This window comes from Genypterus blacodes, unplaced genomic scaffold, assembly GCF_046128005.1.
Source record: "Genypterus blacodes isolate CSIRO-AG114 ecotype Tasmania unplaced genomic scaffold, CSIRO-AGI_Gbla_v1 ptg000156l_1, whole genome shotgun sequence".
NCBI lineage: Eukaryota > Metazoa > Chordata > Actinopteri > Ophidiiformes > Ophidiidae > Genypterus > Genypterus blacodes.
Window position 1 is genome coordinate 3,767,618 of NW_027466957.1, and position 21,549 is coordinate 3,789,166.

At 40.8% G+C, this 21,549-nt stretch overlaps 2 protein-coding genes across 4 annotated transcripts in view; both read left to right on the forward strand.

Moving 5' to 3' along the window:
* The first annotated feature begins 1,099 nt into the window (after nucleotides 1-1,099).
* On the forward strand, nucleotides 1,100-4,260 carry ubiad1 (UbiA prenyltransferase domain containing 1). Of its 2 annotated transcripts, none has more exons than XM_076166859.1 (3): nucleotides 1,100-1,287; nucleotides 1,936-2,555; nucleotides 3,344-4,260. In XM_076166859.1, exons 2-3 carry the CDS (start codon nucleotides 1,991-1,993, stop codon nucleotides 3,829-3,831), a joined length of 1,053 nt encoding a protein of 350 aa, XP_076022974.1. In that variant the 5' UTR covers nucleotides 1,100-1,287; nucleotides 1,936-1,990; the 3' UTR covers nucleotides 3,832-4,260. The 2 variants fall into 2 exon arrangements, with proteins under 2 accessions (XP_076022974.1, XP_076022973.1); XM_076166858.1 differs by having other exon boundaries at nucleotides 1,100-1,272.
* A 1,659-nt stretch (nucleotides 4,261-5,919) lies between these two features.
* Nucleotides 5,920-21,549, forward strand: part of mib2 (MIB E3 ubiquitin protein ligase 2) — a 38,701-nt gene continuing 23,071 nt past the window's right edge. Inside the window, exons 1-3 of one of the 2 annotated variants that reach the window (XM_076166857.1) lie at nucleotides 5,920-6,066; nucleotides 17,161-17,550; nucleotides 17,921-18,092. In XM_076166857.1, the coding sequence (XP_076022972.1) occupies nucleotides 17,328-17,550; nucleotides 17,921-18,092 (395 nt within the window). In that variant the 5' untranslated portion in view covers nucleotides 5,920-6,066; nucleotides 17,161-17,327. Of the gene's footprint in view, nucleotides 6,067-10,512; nucleotides 10,793-17,160; nucleotides 17,551-17,920; nucleotides 18,093-21,549 lie in introns of those variants that run through there. The other variant, XM_076166856.1, reaches the window with a different exon arrangement.

Sequence of the window (21,549 nt, forward strand, 5' to 3'; positions counted from 1 at the left end):
TGTTTCTTTTAAGTTAATCTAACACATTTAAGGAAATCACATTGTGGGTCTTCCTTTACAGTTTTCAGTCTTGTGGGGTTTTCTCGAGTTTAAATTGGGACAAATTATAGTAAACTATTTATTAAAACGTTTGAATAACAATTGACCCTGAGAGTAAGTGACAGTAAGAGGATTCTGCAGTCTTAACCATGGCTGTATCTTTGTCTCTGCTACCACCCAGTGTTAACACATATGTTTGCGACCTAAAAATAATGCCATAAATGTAATAACTTTTAACTATTGATCCGCCCTAATATCTTATTAGCTGTTCCTTGATCTAAGTGCCGCCCCTCTACAGGATTTCATACAAATGTAACCTGTTGAATTATCCTGCACACAGAAACTGAAGCATAAACACAACCTCCGCGGTGAAGGCGATAAAAGGAGCACCAAACACCATCATCATTCCACACTGAGGGCACAGAGGGTCAGACAGCATAGTGCAGACTACATTTGATGTATTCTCAAAGATAAAATTTCACATTTGTGACCAACAGAAGATAAATATTTGGCTATGATAGCAGTGCACACAGGCCAAACAGTTCAAAGTCAAAATGTCCTGTCACAGTCAGTTCTGCATACAAAGCAAAGGAGTTATCAGCTGTCACAATTATATTGCAGAGAGATGCAACGTCATTTTAAGCATAAACTGATATACTTTTTGAAAATCCACTCAAATTGTAAAAGAACAATATTAAAAAAAGTATTTGAATTGCTTAATATAACCGATTGTGTTTGTAATTAAATCTGCATTTTCAGTTAACCTCTACCACAACTGTTATTAATGTGTATGTATTATTTGGTAAATTGGTATGTTTAAGTCGTGTTTTCTCTTTCAAATTAATTGTATCCAATTTGGTAATTACTGGGTTATAAGTTCGTCTTTTATTCTCTCTTTGTTATGGGCGAAATTAAATAAATCAACAAAAATATTATTATAATTATATATTCATTATATAAATGGATCGAACCAATATAATACAACGATCGTGGTAAAATACTGGGCGGAACCTTTCATACGAGCCTCGTTTTCTTCAGTTTATATGTGGTTGCACTCGCGGATGAGGAAATGATGGCGGTCAGGTGCAGCAGAGTTCACAGTCGCCAACCACTGAACTGAAGTACTTTGGTTGAAGTTGACACGTAAGACCGCTACCTGCCTCCAACCTGAGCCGGCTCACCGCTAACACAAACATGGTCTTAAATGGCGGGAAGCAGAGTTTGTGTCGGAAGGTAAAGACGTAACAGGTATGAAGAGCTGGCACACATTCAACAAAGGAAATATGTGCCTGTACATTAGACGTTAGCTCGTTAGCTCGACGGTTAGCTTTAATCCCATAATCTCAGCAGTTAGCCGGCGGCGCTACATTTATCTGACCCGCAGTGCTATTTTGTTCTTCCGAAGTAACATTTTGGATAATTTGTTACGTTTCACGATATGACACACGCCGGAAAAGCTACTGTTAGTTATGAATTGTCCTACTTTGAAATTTAAAGTACTGTATCTACAGAACAGGCTAAATTGGAGCCACTATACAGCGATCTTTACGTCTTATTCCACTATGTTGACGGATGTGCAAATTTCAGTATAGGTCTCGATTCTGTTACGTTAGGCCTAACTAGCACGTCTTACATCGAAAGTGAAGTATTGATAGAATAGTGTTGCATTTATATCACACAGAATTGAAATATTGTTGCATCGTCGTTTCTAATTGTATTCAAAAATTTGAAACAGTTGTTAAATCCAAGTTTAGGACACAGTCAGCCTATTTGAGGTGGCACTCTTACAATCAAGCAGGATGTATGCACTTCATATTTGTGCTGGTCTTTACTGAACCTAAGTGAAATAATATATATTTGTCTTTCTTGTCATTTTGTTTGTTTTGGCTGCTGCAGGTACACCAGACATTCTTTGGGAGTGTTGCTGCGACTCTTTACCCGTAGCAGAGGAATGGCAAAGGAGCAGAAAGCGAGCAGGGCAGAAACGTATGTTCTGGCTGGCTCCAATGGGCACAATGGCCAACAATGGCAGACTGGTTTGAATAACCTTGTGCAAAATCACAATTCGGGCGTTAACCACGTGTCTGGGATGGCCCGTATTGCCTCAGATGTCAGGCAGAAGTGTGCTGCCTACGTGCTGGCACTGAGGCCGTGGAGCTTCAGCGCCTCGCTCACACCCGTGGCTCTTGGCAGCGCCTTGGCGTATAAACTAGACGGCTCTGTTGACTTTGTGATCCTGCTGGTGTGTGCGGTGGCCGTCCTCGTTGTTCACGGGGCCGGCAACCTCGTAAACACCTACTATGATTTCTCCAAAGGGATCGATCACAAGAAGAGTGACGACAGGACTCTTGTGGATGAGATCTTGGCCCCGCAGGATGTGGTCATGTTCGGGGCCTTGTTGTATTCTTTGGGGTGCTTGTGTGCCACTCTGCTGTACTTCCTGTCTACACTTAGACTGGAGCACCTGGCTCTGATTTACTTTGGGGGGCTCTCCAGCTCTTTCTTATATACAGGAGGTGAGTAAAACAATAGCTTCACAGTCTCTAACGTTTATCAGTCTCTAAACCTCTAAAAGAGCACACACACGCACACGTCTTACTGTAAAAGCCACGTTGCATTTTGGTGTCAAGTTACAATTTGAAAATGATGTTAGGGATAGTAACCTGACCTCAGACAGTAGCTGGTTGGTTTAGTTCAACACTGCTATGAAGGAGGTGGAGCCTGTCTATCTATACTACCTCTATAATGATTCTTCACATCATTTTCCTGGTTGTGTACTGTGTAAAATGTCAGCCTATCACATGCTGTCAGTGGCAATGTTCATATCTCCATTTATAATGCCATGAAGCATCAAATGGTCAAGTCTATTAGGCTGGAACCAGCAAATTGACATTCTTACTATTATAGTATATATACAGTATATATATATATATATATATATATACTATACTACTATTATAGTATAGTACTATTATAGTACTATTATAATATATATATTTTTTTTATAACACCAAATTTCAAATTGCAGACTGGTTTCATTGATCAAACATTTGAACTGCTTCATTGTTTGTGTGTGTGATTGAACATGACAGTAAGAGTCTTGAGTCAGAACCCTGAAGCCTGTGCTGCCTCTAATGATGACATCTTACCCCTCATGCAGTGTGGCTCATCAGTGTCTATGAAGCTCAGTACTATGCAGATTATGAACCCGTCAATCAAATCATTGGCAGTAGTGTTTGATTAGAATGGAGATATTGATGGATAATAAAAGATGAGATATTCCTGCTGTCTGCTCCTCCTTCAGGTATTGGTCTCAAGTACGTGGCCCTGGGAGATGTGGTGATCCTCATCACCTTCGGCCCTCTGGCGGTCATGTTTGCCCATGCTGTGCAGGTGGGCTACCTGTCGGTGCTGCCCCTGGTGTACGCCGTCCCTCTGGCCCTCAACACGGAGGCCATCCTCCACAGCAACAACACCAGAGACATGGACTCTGACAAGCAGGCAGGCATTGTCACACTGGCCATCCTCATCGGGCCCACGCTGTCCTACGTCCTCTACAACCTCCTGCTCTTCGTCCCGTACGTGCTCTTCTGCATCTTGGCCACGCGCTACACCATCAGCATGGCCCTGCCTCTGCTCACCCTGCCCATGGCTTTCTCCCTGGAGAAGCAGTTCCGCAGTCGATGCTACGCCAAGATCCCCCATAAAACCGCCAAGCTCAACCTGCTCATGGGGCTTTTCTATGTCTTTGGGATTATCCTGGCTCCTCCAGGAAACTTGCCATTACTGTGATTGGTTAGTTTTTTCCCGATATTTCTGTTGTTTTAATACAGGCTAGTTTATATATGTCTTTGTACTTGTTTCACTGGCTTTAATTTATTGTCTAATTTATATGTCGAAGGGAAGTTATCGGTTAAATTTCTCCTCTGCGACTCTTAAAACATGATCTTTTTTTCAGTATTAAGAAAGCAGTTATTTGTTGGTACAAGTACGAGTGTTGTCATCTTGTGATGTTGGAAACAGTTTAATAAGACCATAAACTGCACTTGCCATATTCTTAGGACCCCAAGACACAACACAACACCGAAACACACCATATCACCCAACTAATTTTCAGCATTTAACTGTTTTTAAGGTACATTCTTTTTTTTTTCATTGACCATTTTTGAGAGGAGAGCCAAAAAGTATTTCATTGGATTGTAATAAACTCAACGAAGCTCATGTACCATGTCATTATTTTACAGCAAAGATGGGGGAATTTAACTACTATTACTAAATGATGTAAAGGATAATGAATAATCAGGTTTATTTGTGTTGTTTAATATCACAAAGCTCTCTAGGGAAACAAAAAAATCCCTCTAAAACCTTAAAGTATAAGGAAAAAGGAACAAACTATGGAACAGCTGACATGTGCAATAGGAACCATAGATATAGTATGGGATGCAATTTGGAAATTTTTGATGTTTATTACTGGTTTTACATGCTTTCTCAACACACTGAGAAGTGTTTTTGATTGAACAAACATGGATATCTGGATGTAATCTGAAAAGAGCCTCCAGTACAATCATCCATGCATAAATCACTAAGAGCACAAATCAGGATTTGTAATAAACACTTGGAACTTAAAAGTATGGATGTTAAATATATACTGGAAAACTAAGATGTAAACTATTAATTGTTTCTTAGAAATTACATTTTCCTGTAAGCTTTACTGGATTCACACAAAGAGCAAGTTATCATATCGTAGTCAACAATACTACTAATACTAATCACTTTTGGTAGATAAGGTCTGTGGGGCAATAAACACTTTGATGAATGTTCCCCTGCTATACCTCAACATGGTGAACCCAGTAATCCAAAACATATTTCAGAAAGGAATCACCAATGAGGAGCAGTGACCTATATGTGTGTTTGTTTCGACACACTCCTTTACAATTCAGAGGTATTTACATCGGCAGGTGGCAGTATTGTAAAAGAGTTCAAACCAGAGGTACGGTTACCTTTTTGCTTTCGTGTCTGCTGTTGAAAGTTCTGTGTGCAGGGGTCAGGAATATCAGCTCAACAGGAAGGTAAAGGTAGTATTTGTCATAAATATCTCTGATACGCTTTGAAGTATTTCTATTGTAAATCTAGAGCTGGATCGTCGAGCTCCTGGGACTCCTCCCGCCATGCTGCCTTTATGTGCTCCCAGAAATGTCGGAATTTCACAAGTACCCACGAAAATGTATGACATTAGGTGGAATTTAGGTTTTTATCTGAAATCCCAACTACATCACAGCGCTTCGACATTTAGAGAGTGGAAATCGAATCCGTGCCAAGAGCTGATCCAAATGTACCATATGTATCTCGAATGGTTTTCTTTAGCTTTGTTATTTTAGTACACATTCTGTTTATCTTTACATATAATAGTATTCATAGCATTTTGGCTTGCACCTTAACAACATCAACATCAACGTAACTAAACATCAATGATGGTAAAAATTTCTCCCTGCTCCTCTGCCGCCTCAGGTTTGCGAGATTTTATTTTTAAGTCAAACAAGCACAAGCAAGAAACTGTGGATTTCCTTTATATGTTCATTATGAATGAATAAATTGAATCGACTCACATTATTATACTTCATATTCTAAACCTACATCATATGATAGGGTGTAACAAGCAAACAAAACAATAAAGAGCTGTAAATATATCATTACAATAAAATAAGGTCATTCTACAGCCACCTTTGTAACAATGTTTTCTTGCTATTTAGTAAGTTTGAGCAGCATATGTTGCCATAATGCCTGATCCCTACAGACCAAGTATAGACGCACATACCTTATGCTGTATTTCGTACCTGCACGAAGAGCTTTTGAAGGCAACACAAGTTGTGACGCAATGCACGGGCGTGTTGTCATGGCCGTGGACTGCAAAATCCACCAGCATACTAAATACTTTTTGGTTCCAAAACAAGCCATGTCAACATTGGAACTTGGCAGCGACATGGAGATATATTATTGTACAAAGAAGTGACTTCAGGCAGAGATCTGGTAAGTAGCTACACTTTGAAAGAACTAGTTTTAATTCATAGCAATGAAGGATGGCCAACAACCATGAGTTAGCTAGCTAACGTTAACGCCGGACAGGCTTTACGCAAGATTCCTCCTATCTTGTCTTCATACAACAGCTCAAAATTATGTCCACTATTTTACTTTGTGAAAAAAGCTACCTGAATGTGTCTCATCAACGGTTTTGTCTTGATATATTGGCCTCTAATGTGGTCCGCTAAGCAACGCTTAATACAACTAAAAATATAACGTCTGTCTGTCTTTTTAGCTAACGATATTCCTATATTCCTAACTCAAAATAGGTCATGTTTGTGACCTACAAAAAGCAAACTACATTAATGAATCTGTAAATACAATACCTCGCTGGTGCTACGTGTGTATGCCGGGGTTAGTGTTTGGGCTTGTGAAAGGTATTGAGCACGTTTCCGTCGTAAGAATCAGAGTAATGATGTATTTGCTACCTTAGAATGACGTTTCGGCCCCACGGGGGGATTTTCTGGTGTCGTGGTTGGAGTTGTTTATATGCCAATAATATTCTATCACTTCGAGGTTTATTGTTTCAGTGGTTGTCACACAACATGAAACAGGCACAATCAGTCTGAGAACTATTGAGAGCCAAGTGAACCCATATCCCCCCACATATGAAGAAAGACTTGTTTGCTTAGTTTAGTATAGACATTTTCCCACTGTATGAAGAAGCTGTGTATGTGCCAGTGAGGTCGTGTGTGTGTGTGTGTGTGTGTGTGTGTGTGTGTGTGTGTGTGTATGAAGCACTGTGTGATATTTGTCCAAATTCACAGATGCAGCTGTCACACGGTGTATAGGCACAAATCAGGGGAAAGACTGTCTCAGCCACACCTATTGGGAGTAAAGTTTCAGTGATCTGCTCTTTCTTTGTCTTGTCCATTCTTGCTCTTGGCTCCACAATCTAAATCACAATCACCAGTCTTGAAAAGCTGGACATGACAAGGGCTTTGTTAGACATTGGCAAGTATTTGAATAATTACTTGATCTGAAAACGCTGCATCAGGATGTATATTTCTCTGTTAGTAATCAAAATGCAGATTGAACAAATCTAGGCTCTGTAGTCATGGTGATCATTTTCACCCCTTATTTGGTTTGTGTTTGCTTTCTAGTCCTTTGGCCCTGGAGAAAATGTTTAGCATTTTTTTTGCAATTCTTATTTTGCATGTTTCCCATCAGTTCCCTCAGTGTTGTACATAGTTGCAGGTAAACAAAGTAGCGTTTGGCGTATGGGAACCTTGAGCCTTGGTTTTGGATTAAAAGAACGTCAACAGCGTTTCCACAGCACTTATCAGGTATAAAGTGTTGATATTACTGAAGAACACTGATTAAAGATGGAATTAACAGTTGAAACTTCATGACATGGTATTTTTTGTTTACTTTTGTGGCTGTCAAACTGGTGCCATTCTGAAATGATATCATCATCTCTGCCTTAGATGTGATATGTTCCTCTTGTTAAGACTTTCCAAAAGAGACTGGAGTATCTATTATTGCCTTACAATCAGTCTACGCTGGAATGTCCTCAAGCAAGCATTTGATATTGATATTGATGAATTTCACAACATGTAATCAGTACTCTTATATCAATGGTGGTGACATTGATACGCTTCCAGTGAGCTGCTCCATTGTGAATATGTTCCACAGAAGTTTATTAGGGGAATCTTCTGGTTGTCCACTTTCTCTTTCCCAGCAGGACTGAGAATACAGACCACTAACCTTTCTCAAACGAGGCAATTAAAGTTTTCAAAGATTGTAAATGGTAAATGCACCTCTTGGCCACATGTTTTTATTGGAGACTGAAGAAACCTTATTGAGTCCTCCAACAATAATAGCAATGTGTAATAGAAAAGCATCCAGTAAGCATAACTAAAAATAACTAAATGCAGAAGGTCCAGAATTGGATTTTTGGGATGTCTTTCTCAGAGGTATTATTTTAACTGATACTATGTACAGTGCAAGATAAACTCATGTCAAATAAAAGACCTTCACTCAAACTAATCATCATGGGGTGTTAAGCAAATATATCTTGCTCAAGTAATTCAGACCAGAATCAGGTAGATGAAAAGAGAGCATTTTTAGTCTTTGCTTCAAGTTGCTGTACTGAACATGTCCTGTCTGTGTGCATGTATGTGTGTCTTGGACCTTTGGAAGAGGAGATGTGTGAATGAATGCTTCTTTACATGGAGTGCAGTGGCGTCTTTGACGAGGTGAAAGGGTGGAGCAGTAGCCTTCACGATAAGTCTGACTGGACTCCCACCTAAGCCCTGTGCTCTCACTGGTCATTTGTAACCTGGCAATGTCAGCTCTACATTAATTTTTTGCATGCCAGCATTAGCAGAATGTTGTTTTGGCTCTCTGGGAGCCATATTGTTGTCGTCTCCCACAGCTGTGGCCACATTAAAAAGTAATGTTCAAGACTGTGGAAAAGGCGCACACACAATCCACCCCGTCCCTGTTTTGTGATTGAGCCTGCAGGGGATTGTGGTTTGGATTTGCCAGCTCACCAGCAGTGGCTGCACAAACGGTTTTGGAATTGAAATGGGAATCATGGCAGGTGCCCATTCATCAAAAACCCCCTCATCCCCACCCCTTTCTCTTCCCCGAGGGACCCCTCCCTCCCCCGAAAATTCAGAGACCCTCCCCCTAAACATCGTGCCCCACCCCCTTCCCTCTGTCCTCTGCCTGTCTGTTCATTGGCAGTAGAGCCAATGGTTCCCCTGCTGGCTATGAAAGAGAGGGCTATAGAATTGTATGCAGAGCTTGATGCGCATGTGTTTGTACATACTGATCAGTAAACACAGCGTGTCAGCTTCAGCGATGTCACAGACGTTTACCATCCCATGGTGATGGAAAATAGCATCTTAGAAATCCAGTGCGGAGCGTAGCTCATCGGCCTGTTGTTGTACCAGAGGAAGGGAATGTCGACCTGAATGCAGCGCTCATCGAGTAGCCTCTCTCCCCGGTCATCCTCCTCCCTCTCCTCCTACGTGGTGGTAATCCTTGCTGACACAACGTACAAAGGACTAAAGGCTGGCCGTACCCTCCAGCAGCAGGGCTTTCTCCTCTTCCACCATCTCTGATCCGCTCTAGCTTGTCTGTGCAGCAGGATGCTGTTGCTGTAACACTGTTTGCTACTGAGCGGCGCATCTCCGGTGTACCGGCCTGACTGCCATCCTCCTTCTCCTCCTCCCCCTATTTCTCCACCTCCTTGCTGGTTCATTCAAGGAGCGCATCAGATCAGGGCTGCATCCTTCACCCCTTAGGCTTCAGTCCTTTTTGTCGTGCTGGAAGCTGGAGATACCGCTGTTAGCTTGATCTCCTTCACCATCTGAAATGTTACTGGAGTAGGAGCCTCTTTCCTTTTTTTTCTTGGTGGTTCTACATTCACCTAGCTGCACACTGCTACTCCAACAGGTAAATGAGCTAAAATAATTTTCTATACAAAATGAGGCTGTTTAAGGATCCTGCCTGATTTAAATGTAGGCACTGTGCTGTGTACATTGCTTTAGATGTCTGGGTAATGCTAGTATATGTCATTTTTGAAAGACAGGGAAATCTATGCATTGATCCTGTTTGATAGCTGAGGGTAATAGGATTTTTAGCCAATACTACATTGTCATTAGTTTGCGTTCATTATAAATAAAGGAATTTGTCTCTCAGAAATAACATGTAGTGTAGTGTTTGTTACAGGACGTATACTGATGCTTCTTTCATCAGACAGTAAAATACATTTTCTGATTGCCACACTCACTTTTCAAACCGGTGAAATGATCATACATACACTACATCGACAGCAGACATCGGATACGTAAACATGGCCACGCTACTACAACTGTGCAACATGTCATAGCAGTCTGTAGTAAAAGCTAGGCCTGGCTGCTGTCATCATTGTGTAACAGACTGATGACGAGCAAACTGGCAAACCCGTTTCTTCTGTCTTCTGTCCAATGAGAATTTGTGCTAGAATACTCTAAGCGTGGTGACGGTAAAGTATTTCTGGGGGGGGGGTTGGGTTTGGCCTCGACACAGCATATTTACCACTCAGTTCAGAGGTGTTTGAGCTGGTACAACACAACATTAATGATTAGGCAGTGAACACTTCATATCAAGAGGGTCTGCTGTGCTGCTGTCAATTTTTATAGGGGCAGATTGTAGGCGTAGGATTCATTTAGAGTAGATTGATTGTTGACAACATACCATGAATCTGATCCGTCAGACGCCGAATGTAAGGATCTTTATTAACAGAGCAGCTTTTTCCTCCTCATTTTTAAAAAAAGAGCAAGAACAGTAAGAATGATCAAAGCTTTCCAACATGACATATTATATGACTTGATTATCATTTATTGTATTGAAATGTGATATTTCCCTTTTAAGGCATTTTTTAGTCTCTCTCTGGTTTTTGCTGTCCTTGATCAGCACATGTTAGACAAAAAAAAGCTACCAGTAGAGGACAATTCAGTCTGTTCCAAAACAGAGGGCAAAGTTCATGGAAAACCAAACATTGAGAGTTGGCTGCAAAGAGTTCACTCCCCCGTTAAGAGAGATGACTGCTCCATAGGGCTCAGGATCTCAGATGGTCCGGCTGGCTCAGTTGGGATAGCAGCAGTGAAAGGTACCGTGGTGCCACGGCACACTGTAATCCAACTGCTAAACATGTTCAAAAGTGGACTGAAGATCATGGGGCGTGAGTACGACAATTCATACAAAGAGATCATTTCAATCGAGGCAACATACTGGCCTGATGACACTGATGTCACCCAAAATAGTATGATTGGTAGACTTTGTGCTGTCATCAAGATGTTTGTGTGATATTCTGCTAAGTGTAAACTTAGAAATTGAATATGAAGTTTGGGTGACACTTAAGAAAAGGAACCCAGGCCATGTTGGCTCTTATTTTTTTCTTATCTCCTACTCTGGTGTAAAGGTTCTAAATGTGTTCTTTACTCAAGGTCTATATTGATTTTGCTAAAACTCCTCTGTTCACCAGCTGTTTCTGACGTGAACCGGTTTCAGCAGGCCTTAACCGGTGTCTGACGTTTGACTGTGGAAACGGCTGAGCATTATAGGGCTTGTGTGTAGCTTACTAGCTTGTACAGTATTGTGCGTTTAACCCTGCAGCTTTATCCTATGAAATATAAGTATTGTCTAAACGCCATGAAGCTCAAGTAAGGTCTTACTATCTAACACAGTAGCCCCTACAGTATCTGTGTCTACCAGTAATAAAGTCATAACCAATTTTCCTGGTCAAAGTATTGGGTGATTAGTATCAGTGTATGAAGCTGGTTTGCGAAACATCATATTTGCTTGAGGAAACCATCTTTATTTGTCCATCTTTGGTCCGTTTCCTGGGCTTATGTAACACCTGGTTAGCTGGAATTGAAATGGGGACAAAGGTAAAGTGAGTGGCACGTGTTCTCCGAATTTCGACGCTGTGTTGCCTAATCACAGTATGAGGCAAGTGCCGATTTCAATCATAATGAGGTACATACACTACGTTTGAAGAAAACAATTGGACTTGCTCACAATCTCAAAATAACTTTTAAAGTGCAAATGCACATACTGATTTGTTGAACCAGTCTACTGTTATTATCAAACTTGTAAGCTGCAGTAAGTCGAGGACGTACTCAAGCATGTGATCCTTCAGCTTATGATAGACATAAGCATCTTCTTCCCTCACCTGATTTTGTTGTTGCGTATTCAGTATGCCCATGCTGTAAAACGTGGCAAAATCATCCACACTCAGCAATGACATCATGCATCAAGATACTTACTAAAGATGCTAGTTTTTACCTTACGTTTCATTTGTATGTTTGGCACTACAATACGGTTGGACGTTAATAGAATAGAATCTAAACAGAATTGATGGACAGTAACAAAATGCACTCACTCTGTTGCTCTCAATCTCTAAGAGTGGCAAAAAAAATGTTTATTAATATTTAATACAATTATATTTGTTTCTTTCCCAGTCAATGTGTCCAGGCTTGCTGAGCCTTGGGGGACATATGAGCTCCAAATGAGCGGCCTCTCTTGTTCAGTTCAGTGTTAATGGTTGACCCAGAATGCAAAGAAGAAATAAGGAGCAGTTGAAATAAAGTGATAAAAGTATTCTCACATGAAGCATAGAGAACATAAAGACAGATAAAACACAATTAGATAAATACATTGCAAATTTTACATAGTTGTAATTGGCGTGACAGCAATCTGCGTTAAAAAGATTTTAGATTAGACAAAGTTTCAACAGCATGATGCATATATTCCATATGTCACTTAGATGATTCCTTTTTAATGAAGGCGTACTATCTGTATTTAAGTGAATATGTGTGTGTGTGTGTGTAGTTGTTTGTGTATGGTGTTGAGGCCAAGCGGCTGTCTACTTGTTTGTGTGAAGGAGGCTGACGTTCCCGTTGCATATTGGCCCTCAGCAGTGTGTATGACGGAAGCCAGCCCATCTGTTGTAGGCGGCACAGAGCTGTAATCTTGCCTGTCTCAGCCCTGAGACACAGATTGGGCAGGGGGCATGTCTGCCACACAGGTGGTGTAGTCACGGCTACATTCAGCCTCCTTACAGACAGGAGTCGAATGAACGCACACTGGGCCCAAACAGCTAAACGCCGCTGCACCAGAGCCATACTGCTCCTAATGGCTTTCTCAGTACTAATTCTTCTGATGAGACTCTTAAATTAGATTCCTGGAAAGGAAACTGTAATCTCTTTCCGCTCGCTGTCTAACCCCGGATTATTATATCTGAGTTAGTTTGTTAGTGTTCTCAGTGTGGAACTGCCTCCTTCCAAAAGTAAAATGTGACGGGATGTTTCAGTAAGGGAACTCTGAGAAAATGTCTGAATTTCTCGACATGATGAACATTTTAAGGCCTTTGGGCTCAGCCTGTCCTCAGACTTTGTCTCTGCTGACCACTGTATAAGTATGACTCTGCCAAGAAGGCCAAAAAATGTATTCTGGCCACTTGCTATTGTAGTTCTCCTTTCTGCTGTATTAAGTTGCAGATTAAAGCCTTGGCAGTAACAGCATATCACCCCCATTTAAGTTTCATTGGCCACTAGTGCAGTTAAGAATCATTTTTAAAGGTACACACTAATGTAAACCAAGGGGTTGTCTTACCACCAAATATCAAAACAGAAATCTGGAACATCTATCACTCAAACATTCTTAATACACAAATGTGCATTATATCCTACAAGCATACGTCTTTTCTTTCTTTGGTGTGAATGACAGTGACAACAGTTGCAATGGAGAGACAAAAGCAAGACAACCCCCATAAAGAGAGCATGTGGTGTCCACAGACAGTTGCTCTCTCCTTATCCTTCCTGACTGACTCTTCTCTAGTTTGGTGTTCTGCTAGTTTCCTCCCCACTACTGGTAGCAGCAGCAGCCCAATCAGGTTGCACAGGTATTCCAGAGATACAAGATCGGCCGTTACACAAGGAGAGCTGGCCAGGGTCATAGAAGGGCGTCGACCCAGCAGCAGGACTGGTATATGGAACAGCTGGAGCACTGCCGGAGCCCTACAAAATGACCCCCAGCAGGCCACTGGTGTTCATGATTATATTATATGGTACATATATACATTGGTATTTGGGGTTTAGGATCGGTTCCTGGTTAATGGTCTACTAGAGGCGTTTGAGCTGCTACGTTGTAATCAATTTAGATTTTCCATTTGTTTCACCTGCTATCTTGACGTTTACACATTTTGAGCTCTAGCTATTACTGATAAATGTTAACTGCATTAGGTTATTTTGCCCATTGGTGGATCAACATCTTAATTAAATAAATGTATCATGCTCAGCTTTTATCACTCACTGCTTTTTAAGACACACCTTTGGCTCCAGCTATTGTCACATAATGTGTGGGGACGAATTCCTGGCAGCCCACAGTGATAAAAGATTAAGCCTGTTGTGTAGGTACAGACAACCCCTGGACGCCCTGCGCTGTGTTTCTACTTGTCAGAACCAGTCCTAGCTGATTCAATAATGATAAGATATCTGTGTGCTTGGCCTGCATTCTCTCTGGAACATATGCAGTGTGCGGGGGCGGCTTGGGGGAAGGGGGTTGCTGGTAAAGGTGGGTTTGTGTAGGCAGGTGGACATTTTTACTGTGGGTTGTAGGCTATTTATTTCTCTGAGTCTGACGTGACTCCCTAACCCAGTATGTGCCAGCAGCTTTTATTACCTCAAGAATGGTAACAAACAGCTAATGGGTGATGGGAACCGATGCTTGATTCTAGGGATCTAGGGGAGGAAACGCTGTCACAATTTATCGATTATTATCAGGACCTTATCTGATAAAAATCAAATTGTTGCAATCATTGTGCAATGTGTCCCCCATACACCAACCCACTCGATAGTGTTCACGTGACATTAGGTTGGCTCGTCAAACATTAAACAAAGGCAGACTCATTATGATTGTATTGGTCAGATGTTTTGTACTACCCAGACATAGCTTTGCGTTTCTTATTAACACATAATGCCTACATAAAGTGGCTGGGATTTGTGGGAAAGCCAGTGAGTGTTGCTTGGTTTGCACACTGACAGGCTGACATATTAATCCAGTGCATAAAGAGGCTAAATTGACATATTTGGCAGTAAATGGAGTATAAACGGTCTCCTTCCTCCCATTTAATCCACTCAATCCCATTTGTTTTCATGCTTCTAAAGTCATCGCCTTTTAATACCCAAACGACATCGTAGTTTTTATTTTATGTGCGCAACTGTAATCTCAGTCACATTACAGACGTGTGTGTGGGCTCTGTTATTTTAAAGGAAGCCCTGTTCTGAAATTTGTCAGCCTTTATGTCAAAGCAGTTCAGGCGGTACACTCCTGAGATAGCTGTCTGGTTTTATTAGTCAGATGCACAGCAATGATTGAATCGAATGGACAAATGCTGTTAATATGATATATTACAAATGACGCTTCTGACATGCTTACACTTTGGCCACTAATAAATCCAATGTGAATTTCTGGAAAGCTCCATTTCCTGACTATACTACAGCATTTGAGGGGTTCCGTGACCCCGTCTGGCTCCTTGTTTTTCCTGCGGTTTCTTCAGGGCAGGAACTGTCTGCTTCAGTTGGGTCATGAGGGAGATGAGCTTCATCTGGACTGGTTGACTGAAAAGCTTTATAAGCTGCTGTCAGACAGTCAGTTGTCCTTAACTGTTGGGTTTGGTTCGGTTCTCAGCATTTCCTCTTTTCTGTCTCCTTTAGTTTACAGTTTTATTTAGTATTTTAGTATTTTATGACAGAGAAGTAGTGTTATCTGTTTAAGGGTATATACACAACAGGACCTGTAGGTGTGAGGCTTTCATTTGCAGGAAAGTACAAACAAGGCATGTGTTCCTCTTTTGTGACGGAGTATTAACGACACTTTGCAGCACAGATCTATAATTGTTTGTCTTTCCCATGTGGCATATGTTTGACCTGTTCTTTAACCTCAGACATCTATTTGTTTTGTTTGTAGGTTTAGACACAGAAATGAAAGTGCAGTAAGACAGAACGCCGTATCAAACTCAAGCCATCGTGGGTCAGAGTGGAGATGAGCCTCTGTAACAGAATGTATACTAGAACTTGTAATTGATGGATGTGATTGGTTGGCCAGTTACGATCAAGCTCTCCTGCAGTAGTTCCTTTTTATGTCGTATGTACTCCAGTTTCAGTATTGGTGCTGTTTCCTGTATTTGTTCTCGGTTGTAATGACCAGCAGCATGAAAGGAAGAATCACAGTGAGGTCCAGGCAGCTCTGTAATGGATATCTGATACGTGGACCGCACTTGGAAAGGTTATACAGACATGTTGGTATAGTTTTGCCATTATTAAATGGTACCACAGCTCTGTGAAGGATGTGAGGAGAGTAGTAGGTTTCTATCAAGAACCCCAGGGGTAAGTCACTACTACACATATAATACCTTCCTAAGTGATGTTTCGTACACATAAGGTTATGTCAGCAGCACTAGATCAGTTATAACAGAGCCATTGAAGTGCCATTTGTAAGTATTTTTCTTTTCCTATTTAAGGACATTAATTCCCAATTTAAATTCCTGGACACCTGGTAAATAGTCTCATTGTTTTTTGAAAATAGGAGATAAGATGCCCTCCTTACATGTTTACAACTTGTACATGTTTACAAGTAATTCACTGAAGGAACCAATTCAAGTTTATTGTTAGGTTTCAAAATGGAATTGTGTATGTGTGTGTGTGTGTGTGCCTCTGTGTGTGTGTGTGTGTGTGTGTGTGTGTGTGTGTGTGTGTGTGTGTGTGTGTGTGTGTGTGTGTGTGTGTGTGTGTGTGTGTGTGTGTGTGTGTGTGTGTACAATTTGTATATGTACACGTGTGATCAGGGCTTGATTAGCACAGCAGGGTAAAGCGTCGGTGTCCAGCTGCTCTCTCCAGCAGTGTGCCTTGACACACAGCGAGGCTTGCAGTAAATGATGCACTAAATGACGCGCTGCCAAAGAGAAAACATTGATTAATGAGACATGAGGTATGTTGCTTAATGCATCCCACAGCAGCCACTGACTGACACATCAGACAAAGCACAGGTTGTGTGATTCCCTTGATTAACAGCTTTGGCTAGACACTAAATCTTCTTAAGCTCGTGTAAAGCTTTGACATGAATTCAAGATCCAAGCAGAGATGTGGGATAGAACATACACAAAGAATAAGAATAAAGAACACACATCACCTCGTCTTTGTTGTTGAAGCATTAGCTACTTAACTGTACTACTGTGAATAATCTTCATCATAATCTTTATATAATCAGGAATAAATCATTTCCACCCATTGGAATGTAAGTGTGATATTGTTACAAAAAGAAATGAATTAACATTAAATAATTTAACATTTTGTAATTGAATCTACTGTATCCTATGCAGAGAACCGATGAGTTAAAAAAGGTGGTCGTTTATGACAATTTAACTCATTTCATTTGTGCTTATCATTTCTTTGTGTCACCTGCTGTAGTTTGGTTCCTACCCCAACTCCTTTCCCCCCAGCTTTTGTTCAACTTTTAATCTTATTTCTCTTTCTGCTTTACCTCCAGTACCCTCTGATCTGTTTCTGGAAACGCCTCTGGTGCCATCCCTGCCCACACTATCATCGGCTCGAGGCAATCTGAAGCCGCGGAGGCGCAGCAGTAGCTGCAGCAACAGCTCCGCCAGGCCGCGGCCGTCACGCTCAGCCCCCAGAACAAGCCCGAGCAGAGGCAGCATGGAGGTGGGCATGCGCGTGGTGCGTGGCCTGGACTGGAAATGGGGAAACCAGGATGATGGGGAAGGCCATGTGGGCACTGTGGTGGAGATCGGGCGACAGGGTAGCACCACCACACCAGACAAGACTGTCGTGGTTCAGTGGGACAGTGGCACACGAACCAACTATCGCACAGGCTACCAGGGCGCCTACGACCTCCTGCTCTATGACAATGCTCAAATTGGTAAGTACTCACGCTAGGTTGATACAAATATTTTTCAAGTAAACACAGTGATGTCCACATCTAATATGTCATTTTTTAGGCATTGGTTATGATTAACTTTATTTTTAACAAATAAATCTGGCATATTTGTGCTTGTTTGTCACGGTTGTGGATCAGACTTCCTCCCCGAGGTTTTCTCATAAGCAACCATCTCTCATCATCAGCCAACCAGTTCTATTTTGGACTTGAATGGCATGCATTTACATCAGGATTCATGAGAAGTTTCTTCCATTTAAAGCAAAAGTTTTTCTGCCTCAGAAATGTAGCCAGAATTTGTGACCCCACTCTATTTTGTTTGTCTTGACATTCAACGTCTTCCTTCTGCCTGCAGGGGTGCGTCACTCCAACATCATCTGTGACAGCTGTAAGAAGCACGGCATCATGGGAATGCGATGGAAGTGCAAGGTGTGCTTCGACTATGACCTGTGCACTCAGTGTTACATGAACAACAAGCATGACCTGAGCCATGCTTTCGAGCGTTATGAGACAGCCCATTCCCAGCCGTGAGTACCTCACTACCACCTCCCATTTCATCCTCATTTCATTTTTAAATGTGTTGTCATCCGTTATCCTGTCTGGCTTTGGCTAGCTTGCTCTCTTTGAATTTATTCTTCTCATAAGAGGTAAGACCCTGTCAGTGTTGTTTCTTCCATTTGTCCTTCACTTTTCCACATGAAAACCAAATAAAAACCATGGCTGTTAGTTTGATTCAATATTGCTACAACATGAAAGTAATAGAAATAAGCAATTCAAAAGATTCATTCAGTAATTCAGTAAAAGTTATTCATAATTTGAAAAGACTGAAAGAATTGGTTTCATTTAAGAAGTCAGAAGTTTTATTTTCAATGGTGGCTCAGTCCCATAAGCATTTAATGAAATCCTTTTCATTTCAGGGGCATTACCATTAACAGGTTAAGTTTAGTTTACAAAGACTTAAATTTAAATTTATGTGAGGGTTTTGTGTTGAAGTCAGCTTTGGTGTCCTTAAACAAATTAATCTATGCTGATGACCAATGGCAAACTGTCAAAACATTAGACTGATTTGAAGCAGTTATAGAGAACAGTTTTTAAAGTTTTTACATACTATGTTCACACACACTCCGTGACTCCAGGGTCATACAAATGTTTGTTCAGAAAATGTGTTCATTATTCGCACTCGGTTCCAGCTCCAATATGTGAATATAATCCAAACTATTAATAAATATTCATCTACTGATCCAGATTCAGATCTCCAGTTCTATTGAGGGCCAGATGCATGTTTAATATGTATCCTAAGTAGCCATAGCAAGGCAGGCTTATGCAGTGAAAAGGTTGTGACATAACAAGTTTAGCCTAAGTATGTTGATGGTAAGTGTATGGTTAGTCTGCGGTTCCATGGCCTCAAGATGTCAGCAACTTCAAATTCTGGGATATTGTCCGTAAATGCTGTCATATTCAGCATTCTGATGGCATACTTCTCCTTGGTAAAGTGTCGAGTCATGTTTACAACTAGGAACATGTCACTGTCACCAAACCAAGATGTCTATGCAACATTTATTCATAATCAGTTTTGTCTGATTGTGAACCAACTGCATGTCAAACAGCACCACGTTCCCCCAGAACAAGATGCAGCGCAAGGTGTGTGTCGGCTCAGACAAATCACACTTGGCCCTGCTCTGTATCCAGATTTAGTAAAGTGAGCACAGATTCCACTCTTCTGCATCAATTCACAGTAATGTTCCAAAGTGCTTCAGGCATTGTTTGAATGTCAGCTGTATGGTCTGTTCTAATTTAACAGAGTGGTATGTGTGACACAGAATTCTTCTAGAACTTAGATTTGTCTTACTCTGGCTACTTTCTAATGAGTGCTCCAATTATTTAGCATTAATTAGCATGTCACAATTTCCTCATGAACACTTTACTTAACTTTGGCAAAATACTTCCAATAATACTCGTCTGTCTTCTCTCCCAGACGTTTTGTTAAAGGACACTATCTCTGCTTGCTGTCTGCCATTTTGTTTTCACTCTGCTGTTTGAGTTCTTTGCCCTTATATATGAAAGTCCTAATCCATAATTTGATTGTAGACCATGTGGAATCTTGTTGGTTAGTAGTGCTGTACACCAATTGTGTATCAGGTCTTTATGTGAAATTGGCAAAAGAAAAGAAGTGCAGTGATCATTCAGTGTTCTGACAGGCTGGAATCTCATTTCGTCACCCACCTCAGTTTCTCTTCACCTTGTATTGATCTGTCACTGAATCACAAAATGTTGTTTGGCTCAGCAATGTCCTTCATTAAAATTGTGTGTGTGTTCTTTTGTGTAACAAACACTTACTTTGACCCTTTACTTTGATAGGTCACTGCACTCCATCTGTACACATGCACAAATAACCAGCATACAACACATATTTACTACTGAGTGAACACTTTTCATGCTGGAAGAAGTAATGAAGATTTCTGATGCTGTGATTTGTTTGATCATTGTTTAAGATAGTATCTTTCTTTGTTTACGCATACAGTTAAGCTATTAGCATCCATTTAATCTGTAACATCATCAAGAGGTTCTTTGTAACCCTAGACAACTGTGCTACTTAATAGAGTTAAAGACCAAATTCTATACTGCAAGTAGTTTCCAGACATTCAGTAATTAAGAAATTTAGTTGGAAAAAAAGGTTTGTAACGGTTCCAACAATATATGCTGCCATCACACAGTGTCATATTTAAGATTGTTTGATGGCAGCAAAGGTTCATGTGTATATGTAAATACTCACAAAATGGTTCCCAGTGAGTGGATTGAGTGATGCCATCTATGAGTTAAGGGGGCGTCACTTTAAGGGAGATATTTGAAGCATGAATGGTATTTTGACTGTGAATTAGCTGAAGTCGGTCAGTCTGCTATAATGTAAAGCCTGGTGAGTTCCAGGCTCCAGACTTTCTGGCAGCAGTGTTGTCAGTGATTGAGATAGAGCGGGAGTGGTGCAGCTTATTGTTTGTAGTGACATCTTGTTGTCAAGCATTTAAGTCTGACAACAGCTTTGCCCTGTCTAATCCACTCAATATCCCAGTTCTCCTTTTAATTTCTTCCACAATCTGTTCAAATTTGCATTCATGCAATCTCTCAAAAGTGTCATCTAAGGTGGCATTTCTTGTAACAACAGGTTTTTGATGACCGAGTTGTTGCTGCAAACCCTTAATAATTGGTTAGTCTTTTGTGCCCAAGTTGGAATTTTTTTGATCAGTGAGAAATCCAGACTGCAGTATGCTCATAACAATTTGATTTTCTTCGTTTTAGAAAAGAATTACCGTTCTTGGCTCATGATGCACATTTCTAAAATTTAGTTCACACTATTCCTTTGTATTTGGTGTCATAGCTCCGTAACAACAAATGTATCCCTATGAGAAACAAAATTGAATATTGGCAGATACAGTAAATAAAGTAAAATGATTGACTTTGATCAATACAATTGTCCAGGGAACAGTTTACTATACACTGTACAGCTGAAACTTCCCTCTTATAACAGTCATTTATTGTCTTCTGTCATCATCGTTTTTATCAAACACATCCCAGAATTATCCAATTTGCCACTGCTAATCACTTGGACAAGCTGTACAGGGGGGGAACATCACATGGCCTGCACATCTTTTCTCAGCAAATTTACTAAATAAGAGAAGTACTGTACAGTCATCTAAACACACAGAACTCCTTTATTCCCACATCACACTGACCCATACTGTATTTCACTGACAGTTTTATTTATCTGGTAGGACTACTGGGAGAAATCATTGGCCTGAAAACTATTCTAAGTCTGCATGTAGGGAGGTTTAGCGATGCACATAGGGCTCCTTTCATAACTACCAATTGCACGAGGTAGATCCATAACCAATGTATTTATAACAGCAGAATGTTGATGAGTGACCTGGAGGGAAAACAGAAAGTCATGAAAATGCTAAACTGCTACAGTGAGCTGGGACTTAACTAGTA

Bases quoted from the DNA above. Each gene is read 5' to 3' on its own strand.
- ubiad1 (XM_076166858.1), top strand. From the start codon at position 1,244: ATGGCGGGAAGCAGAGTTTGTGTCGGAAG. The intron at 1,273-1,935 runs GTAAAGACGTAA...TGGCTGCTGCAG, and splicing joins AGCAGAGTTTGTGTCGGAAG to GTACACCAGACATTCTTTGG. The intron at 2,556-3,343 runs GTGAGTAAAACA...CTCCTCCTTCAG, and splicing joins CTCTTTCTTATATACAGGAG to GTATTGGTCTCAAGTACGTG.